We start from the raw sequence: 9,512 nt of genomic DNA on the forward strand, positions 1-9,512 counted from the left end.
GTCAGTGCTGATTTGCGGTGCATATCTGGACCGAATATAACATCCAACTTCATCATAAGCTACAACCGGACTTTACTGCAACCAACTAACGCTCAAAATTTAATATATTCATACCCGTTTCAATGATTTGGCTGGAAGTGCTAGGAGACATTATGCAGGCGAAATGTGATTTTTGGCACACGATTGTAGAAATTAGTAACCCACGGCGGCCATAACTTTACTGAGAAAAAGGCAACCAGGGGTCCCGGGCACACAGGGGTACAATCGAAGTAAGTAACGTGTGTCCACCCCTCGCACACGTCATTCAACGTCGGCGCATGAAGGAGATAAGCCTCTGAATGGCTGCTCGCGAAACTAGTCTCCCCTCGAGCTAAAGTGCTTCTTTAAGTGGCTTTGTAAGTCATTGCCCTCTTTAAACATGCATTATGCAAGAGAAAAATCTGCTTATTACAGGTCTTTCTTTAGGCCTGAAATGTTATCTAAATTATCAATTAGACATTAATTAACTTATCCAGACCATAATAAACTCTCGATGTCAAGACTAGCCTTCGATGTTGGCTGGATTAGATTCCTATATGCCGCTAACGGCCATAATTAAATCAGAAAAAGTGGATAATCGAGACTATGCTGTTTATATTAATGATTTTAGTAATGGTGACCGAGACTATGCAAAAATTTCACCCGCTTCTTTCTCGGCTCATAGTGGATCAATTTGACTGAAATTTCCAGCAAATTACCTTTAGTTTTTAACTATTATAGCGAGAACTGCCATCTCTTTATCTCCCATAATGTACCTCTAAAGGGTTCTAGATTCTAGAGGTTCGGGCGCCTTCCCATGTTCACTATAAAATCTGTCGAATTCATTTTTTGGTTTTTGAGAGAATTGATCTTTGATGCGTTACTTGATCGTGGAAAAATTACTCCCAACCGCAGATCTGATATTGTTACATTAAAAATTGCAAGATCAAAGTGTATGTCTCTGAAAAAAGATTTTCAAACATCCCTACATGTTTCAAGTTTGGTCAAAGTTTATCTCACCTTTCTAATAGTGCCTCTTTAACAAGAAAATTTAGGCTCATTTTGTTATTGGAACGTTTTGGATTTAATAACGTATATCATTAAAAAATGTTCACAAACATATTATACATGAACATCGACCTTCAATATTTCAATTGCCGTATATGAATGAAGTAAAGGATCCCACGGCTGGCTCGCTAGCCTGGAGGTCGGGTGTTCGATCCCTGCATTGGCCGAGAAAGTTCATCCAGATTTTCCGGCGTGGTTCCCCCTTGTCAGTGATGCAGGACGGAGGGCCTGACAAGGACAGTTGTCTAGTCGTTCGGATGGGACGTAAAACCTAGGGTCCCGTGTATAAATTGGAATGCACGTAAAAGATCCCCTGGCAGTTGGAATTCGATATAAGAGTAGGCGATAGTGCCGCTGCCCGGGCAAAATTTCCCTCATAGCACACTGTATGGCGTATGCCGGTCTTCATTAGCCCAGTATAGGAGCAGAACAGTAGGACGTTAAACCCCATTTCATTTCATTTCAGGTAAAACGTGATTGTCCGGTTACTCGAGTCTACAGGTGACATGACGATCGGTACTACTATTAAAGGGAAATAAATCCTATAACGCGCTCTTAAACTTTGAAGGAGCGAAAGCCTATTGGTTGCTATGTAAATAAAAAAGCACCCCTTTTCCACAAGACCTCAATCGGTTTATGTTTTGAGCTTAATTAACTTTACAATATTGGTGTATATTTCAATGGAAGAACAAAATGGCGATGGAAAAGCAATACGTTATTCGCGAAACGCACACAAGAGCAATAACTGCCATTGGTTACAACCCGGTCCGCCGAGAAATATTGATGGGATGTGAAGATGGCTTAATAAAATGCTGGGAATCAGAAACTGGAAAATTATTATTGACTTCTCTTGAACATAAAGGATGGGTGACTGATTTTCTATATTGGTTAGAACCAAAACTGGTCTTCTCTTCTGCTAATGATGGATTTATTGTGGCATGGGGATCAGGTGGTGGGGTGTATGATAAAGTTCATATAGGACTTCCTGTATACTGCATGGCAATCAATCCAAGGCGGCATCAACTAGTGTGTGGAGTGAATGGTGGTATTCGGGTGTACATGCTAGATGAGGGAAAAGAATGCGGTCATGTGATTAATACGAAACCACTGTATATTGCCAGTGAACATACTGACATAGTTCGAAATATTATTTGTAACGAATCTAGGATATATTCTGCTGGTTATGATCAAAAAATGGTTATCTACGATTCTTCATATACAGGAGATAATAGTTTAGAACCCATTTTTATCAATCACCAAGCTCACGATGCAGGAATTTCATGTTTATTATTGGCCAGAGATAACGAAAATAACACTTGGATCTTAACTGGTTCCTTTGATAAGAGTGTCAAGATTTGGTCTGTCGATGGAAAATTTGTTCATAAACTTGACAACTTTATATCAACTGTTTCTGGCATTTGTTACATTCCCAGGAACAAAATAGTATGGGTTGCAGGTGGAACTTCGTATGCTAGCTTGTTTGATCCAAAATCAGGAGACAATGTTTCAGATTTTATCGGAACTTTTCAAAACCAAGAAGAGGAAAAATATCATTTACAGATACTGAAATTTTTTCCAGAGTTAAACCAATGTGTTGCCACAACAAGTAGACGACATTTAATTGTGTGGAAGTATAACTCTTCAGGATGTATAACTGCTTTGAAATGTAAGGCACCATTGGAGAGTCTTTGTTACACAAAAAAAGTTCCCTTGCTGATATTTAGTGGCGACAGTGAGGGGGCCATAATAAAATGGGAGAGAATGCAATCAAACCATTTCATGTACAGTAAAGAGACATGTCAACTGAGTGACTCAATTCTCAAGAAAAAGAGAAATGGTAGTGCCAAATCATCCAGAAATGTAAAGAATGAGAATGAACGAGTATCCACACCAGGTTCAACTGCAAGTGAACAAAATCAATACAATCAGTCCAAAGAAAAAGTCATAACCAGTCACTATGCATTTAATAAGTCCAATATCCCACCCCTGTCTTCCCATAAGCACCCTAATACCACCATTCTTAAAATATTATTTATTGAAAGACTAGACTACATATTAGCAGCATCAGAAGATAGTAATATTTATGTATGGGGGTTTGATGAAGCAGCAGTCCTCGTTCTGAAAAACATGAAACCACAGGATATTGACAATCTAGTTCATCGCTACTCTGTGTTGTTAGACATTGATTCCGAAATTCATCCTAAAAATCAAACTTCTAAAGAAACAAGTGATTCTGTGACAAATCGTGTTGCCGGGTTTATCTGTAAAGCTGTGTTTTCGGAACATATGAGCTGTGTAACAAGTATGGTGTGCGTTGGTAGGGATCACGGACAAAAGGGCACTTATGTGGTTAGTGCTGGTTGGGATCGAAGAATATGTATCTGGGACTTAGAAACAAATCAGCTTCACGATACATTTCGCAACACCCAAAGGTCTTTTGAAAATCTTGAATTGGCTTCTGATGGCATTATTCTCGATTTGACCTATTCCCCAAAAACCAATGAAATTGCTTATTCATCTAGTGATAAAATGGTGTACATTCGAAAATTCTCCACCAATGGCTCTAGAATGACCTTAGTAAACACTTTACAAGGTCATGAAGGGGAAGTAACTGTTGTGAAGTGGAATTCCATTCGTAATAAATGGGTGACAGGATCCGAGGATGGCACAGTAAGAATATGGAGTAGTGAAGGTTTTAATGAGTGTGAGCAGATTTTATCAGTTCAGGGAGGTGTATGCTGTTTATGCATAGATAAAATACATGGCAGTATTATAGCAGGGATACAAAGCATCATTAGGGTTTACGAACCAGAGTTTTACCGATTAGTGCAAACAAATATTGGTCATGGAGATGCTGTTCGTAGTATAATACACATTGCTGAACGAAGTCAGTATGTCTCCTCATCATGGGATAAGACAATCAGAGTGTGGAATGCTTGGAAATTACCAAATAGAAACAAAGCTGGAACAGGGAAACAAGGAATTGTCTTGGAGACTGTTACCGAAGATCTAGATCATGAAGTGGAAGAAACAGAAGATGAAGTAGTGGCAGAAGAAACACTTGTCATTGAAGAAGACGAATAAATATCTATGTTTCAGAAATCATCCAAGTTACAAAAAAACGATTTCTAAGAACTTGTATATATTGGCCAAATAAATATGGTGCATAATATTACTGTATTCATAAACAATATTTTAGGAGTGCTAAACAAACCTATTGAAAAAAAAAATTGTATAAAAGATTATACGGACTGGACTGAAAAATAAAAAAAACCAAGCCAGAACCAATTTTTAGAATACGATACAAATTCCCAAGTTCATTTCTGAATTGGGCAAGATTTAATTTAAACAAATATTATGTAAGTTAGGATTATTTATTACTACTCTAGTCTATCATAATCTAGAAATATATTTATATGTAGATATCAAATTACTGTGATATAAGTAAATTTATTTAAAGAATACCTGTATTTATATATATTTATAATAAAGTTAAGTTTAGTAGTTAATCAATCTTAATGTATTAATTGAATTGTTATACCAGTGTTATTCTACATTTAATGGCCAGCAGTGTGGTTTCAAGTCGATTAAAAATGTTTAAATATGCACCCTACTTATCCCGATCCATGGACTTTGATTGGATAAACTAGAAGTAACATTTGCCTTGACTGCTCAAATGGAGCCAAACAACATTATTTGAATACGGGCCATCTTAAAGTTACAATTTCATATTTTTAAGTTATATTTTTAAAATGTATTAAAATAAAGCCCTAAAATAGATGGTATCTATAAACAGTCCTACCTTGTTAAAGAATAATCCACTTAATCCTATAATTCACTTGCCAGTTGAGAAATTGGCAAAAATATCATTTTCAACTTCAAATTCAAACGTTTGAAGATAGCTATTCCATGGTGGGGAATAGGAAAACAAGGGAGGTAATTGTGTTATTATTTCCGGTGTGAAGATTTTTAAGTGTGAGAAAGATAACCTATGATCGTATAATAGTGAGTTGACAACCTATTGAGCAAAAGACATAGAAATAATTATGTTTTGACTTTCTTAGAAAATATGGAATTGTAACTTTAACAGCATTCATAGCAAATTTCACAAACAGAAGTTGATTTTTTTAAAAGGATGAAGGACAAGGCTGTCCAACAGAAATCTATAGTGAGAGAGAGAGAGAGAATTGGGGTTTATGTCCACTCTACACAAACTAGGTCATTTAGGGACTAACCCATTTTCAATTTTTATTTCAATAATTCTCTGGCGCGTAGGGTTCTTTAGCAGTGTGGGGGGGGGGGAACCGAAGGACCTGGAGAAAACCAACGAGGTTGGACAGGCGACCTTACTCCTTGTCGAAACCACGCCAGTTGACTCAATAACAGACCTTATGATACAGCGCGTATGTGCTAACCATTCGGCCATCCCCCCCCTCCGAAATCTAGTCTGACCACCATGGATTATTACAAATCATGAATGAACGTAGAGCAGCAGATCAGATCCTAATCCAGTATATATTGCAGGCTAGCGATGACATCGAGAGTTGATTATGGTCTGAATAAGTTAATTAATGTCTAATTAATAATTTAGATTTACATTTGAGGCCTAAAGAAAGATCTGTAATAGGCAGATTTAGCTCTTGCATAATGTATGTTTATTAATATAAATGAATAGACATTTTTAACTTAACAAAACCATAACCAACTCTCAATGCCATTATGTCTAGATTTTCAACAGATTTAAATCTGATCTGCGGTTGATGATTTACAATAAAAATGGATAATTGTGACTTTATCGTAACTACGGTAGCAGTGACAATCGAGGCTACCCTGTTATTGTAATGACGATAAATAGGCTCAGTGTGAAGTAATTGACTGAAATTTTCAACATATTCCCATTTCACTATCTATTTTTTTATATACCCACATTTTCATGTGAACATATATTGTCGTCTGGACGTCCGTCCACAATTGTTTGTGGACGCTACAGGTCACAATTCTTATCCGATTTTGACGAAACTTGAAATATATGTTTATCTCCAAAAGATCTCGACTGCTTTCGATATTGGCATGTATCAGATCGAAACTTCATGGATTATGGCCCCTGATTGTACGAAAAATCACATTTGTAGCTTGTGGACCCTATAGAGGTCACAATTTTGAACCGATTTTGATGAAACTTGACATGCATGTTTATAACCCAAAGATCTTAGTTCCTTTTGATATTTGCACATATCAGATCTTAACTTCCTGAATTATGGTCCCAGATTGTACGTGAAATCGCCAATTTTAGCCTGTGGTTCCCCTGAGGTCACATTATTATCCGATTTAAAAAGAGAGAGAAATTGGGTTTAGCATCCACGCGACACAAACTAGGTCATTTCGGGACAAACATATGGTTCAATTTTATTTCAATAATTCGCTTGCGTGTAGGGGTCTTTAGAAGAGGGAGGAAACCGGAGGACCCGGAGAAAACCCACGTGGTTGGACAGGCGACCCTACTCTTGTCATGTACAACCGGGTATTCGAAACCATGCCAGTTGACTCAATGACAGACTTTATGATACAGCGCGCACATGCTTATCATTCAGACATCCCCCACCCCACCCCCGATTTAAAAAAACCGTTTGATTATATCACTGCTACACCGTAATGAAGGTCGAGTTCGAATTTCGTGAAATCGGACCAAAACTGTTGGACAAAATGGCCGCGGCTTGTATGCGAATAGTGTAAAAATATGGTATATCAAAGGTTGTGGACCCTGTAGAGGTCACAATTTTAATCCGATTTTGATGAAACTTGAAATGCATGTTTATAACCCCAAGATTTTGGTTCCTGTCGATATTTGCACATATCGAATTGTAACTTCATGAATTATTGCCCTTGATTGAAGGAAAAATCACTTTCTTTTTAGCTTGTTCTGTATCCATCTCTCGAAAATGTGGGCGTATCCTGCCTGGCAGCCGCTGGTTAACTATTATAGCAAGAACTGTCAGCTCTTTATCTAATCTTACATAATGCCCCTTTAATTTACCGTGTTGGACCTAGCCTTAAAATCACAAATCATACACCCTTGATCAACATTAAATTTATATATTCACTTTCATCAATACAACAGATACTGCCATGATTATTTTAGACAGTTAACTCAATTTTGGGCATGGTTTGCATCACCAGAAATGCAATTGGATTGCAGGATTTTTTGTGCTCACTTTTATCTCGAAACGGGAACAATTTCCATATGCTGATGGGATCTTGTGTGCATATAGCTAATTTATGTACAATTTGATCAAGATTGAGAGGATCAAAGTTAACAAATCAAAAGTCTGGTGATTGGACAGACAGACAGGACTGATGACCATCAACTCTGAAACTGAAATGTCCAAGTTTTGCGATTGGTTAGGCCTTACACAACATGCACTTATAATAATCTCTTTCTCCCTCAGTGAAAAATAAAACACACAGATTTACAATTAATCTATAATTACCATATCGATTTGAATGAACCATTTTACTAAAAGTGTGTTTAAAAGCTTCCATTCTCTTGACAATACCAGACTTAGAACTTTTGTGTGCTGTCGGGTATCAGCGGATAAGTTGAACGGATCTGAGTAAAATAAACTTCAACATGACAATCTACATTTAATCAACTTTGATAACACGTGACTTCTTTTGCACATGCTTTCCATGCAACCACCCACAACATTCACAATACAACTTGTTTATGGCAGATTAACCTTGTAACATTTTGCTTTGTCCACCAAACAATTTCCAGTTTGCTGCAGTGCAGCAGTACTGTGGATTAACCGAGTGGGGAGGGACATCTACTTGCTGCTCTCCCCCATCTAACATGCATATCAGTATCGTGGTAACTGGGAAAGAGGGTCTTCAGTGGCCGAAATACAATTTGCAAATTCCAACAGTTTAAAGGTTGTCGTGCACGTAAAATAATCAGTGACAGTAGGAATTCGAAATAAGAGCAAGCCGTAACGACGCATTCCGTGTAGAATTTCCATCATTGAACCTTACATTTCATATGCCCGTCTTCATTATTAGACCAATCGGTGCATAAAAGTAGAACCGTAAACACCATTTCATTTTATTTCATTTCACAAATTGAGCAATAGGGCGAGAATTTTTTAAAGTAATTAATAGAAACTGTTGCCTATTATAAGACAATCACATTTTACGGTTAGATAGGTGGAAAAAATAAATGAACACATCTTTTTGGAAAAATTAAATGCTCGACTCCATTACGGTAGCATATTCCTGAAGCAATGGCCCGAGAAATCCCTCTCTGGATTGACTTCTGATACTTCAATTACTTAAGCTTTCGAGGGAGTGTGTCTATTACGGTAGCATATTCCTGAAGCAATGGCCCGAGAAATCCCTCTCTGGATTGACTTCTGATACTTCAATTACTTAAGCTTTCGAGGGAGTGTGTCTATTCTTCCCGTTCAATCAAACCTCTCCCAAGTACATCAACATGGCAACACTTCGTTTAATCTGGGGTCTTCCCTAAAACTTTGGACAGTGATTTAAGGTATTAAAAACGTTGAAAGTATTGTTCGTCTCCAAACAGTATTGTTTACATTGTAGCCGTTTGATAGCCTCGTTTGTCACGCAATTGGTAATTGTTCTGCTATGTACTGGTTAATTGGCCGTAAAACATTTCGTGAGTCATGACGTAACGTTATGTAAACATTGGTCCAATTTGGAGCTCTGTTTAAAGCGTAATGATATTGTTACGCAGTTAGCTATTGGTTAATCGGACTATTGACCAGTCATAATTTGGAACAGACATTTGTTTCATTACAGCAGTGTTAAGTGGGATTAGGTCTAATCAAACGAAACACTGCGAGAAGTATGGTACGGTAGTAACTTTCTATTGCATACATTTCAGTGCATTAGAGACAATTTACGTGATTATAAAACCGTTTACTTTATTTTACTAGAATACAACGAATTTATACTGACCTGACTTTATGCTTTTTTGTTTAGAGCCACTCTGCATTACACAAAGTTTTTTGGGAATCCATCATTATTTGTTTCATCAATTTTTCGGCAATCTAAATTGATTAAAATTTTAAACACTTAAGCCCATATTTTCGAACAATGTCTAAAATAATAGGTGATTAGGTCTAATAAGTAATTAGCTAGTTAGAGATTAGTAGTTGACTAAGTTTGACATTCTCAAAAGTCAGATTAGCTAATCTTTGACTAGAATTTCTCTTCATCAACGATTACAATTATTTTTTAAAATTTGATTGTAAATCAAACATTTAATTCACAGATTTCATATAATCAGTGATTAAGAGTTTTTGTTTATCATTAATGAAAGCTAGGGACCCAGTTACGCAATTGTTTGAGAACGGGTTAGGTCTAAAAAAAAATATGGCCAACTGCAAATTTGGTCAAAGATCATG

General features: G+C 37.0%; 1 protein-coding gene across 1 annotated transcript; it reads left to right on the top strand.

Moving 5' to 3' along the window:
* Positions 1-1,683: 1,683 nt before the first annotated feature.
* On the top strand, positions 1,684-4,595 carry LOC126828191 (uncharacterized WD repeat-containing protein alr3466). Its single transcript, XM_050557808.2, has one exon. The coding sequence runs from the start codon at positions 1,780-1,782 to the stop codon at positions 4,168-4,170; it is 2,391 nt and encodes a 796-aa protein (XP_050413765.1). The 5' UTR covers positions 1,684-1,779; the 3' UTR covers positions 4,171-4,595.
* The last annotated feature ends 4,917 nt before the right edge of the window (positions 4,596-9,512 follow it).

The sequence above is a fragment of the Patella vulgata genome, chromosome 7, assembly GCF_932274485.2.
Source record: "Patella vulgata chromosome 7, xgPatVulg1.2, whole genome shotgun sequence".
Taxonomy (NCBI): domain Eukaryota; kingdom Metazoa; phylum Mollusca; class Gastropoda; family Patellidae; genus Patella; species Patella vulgata.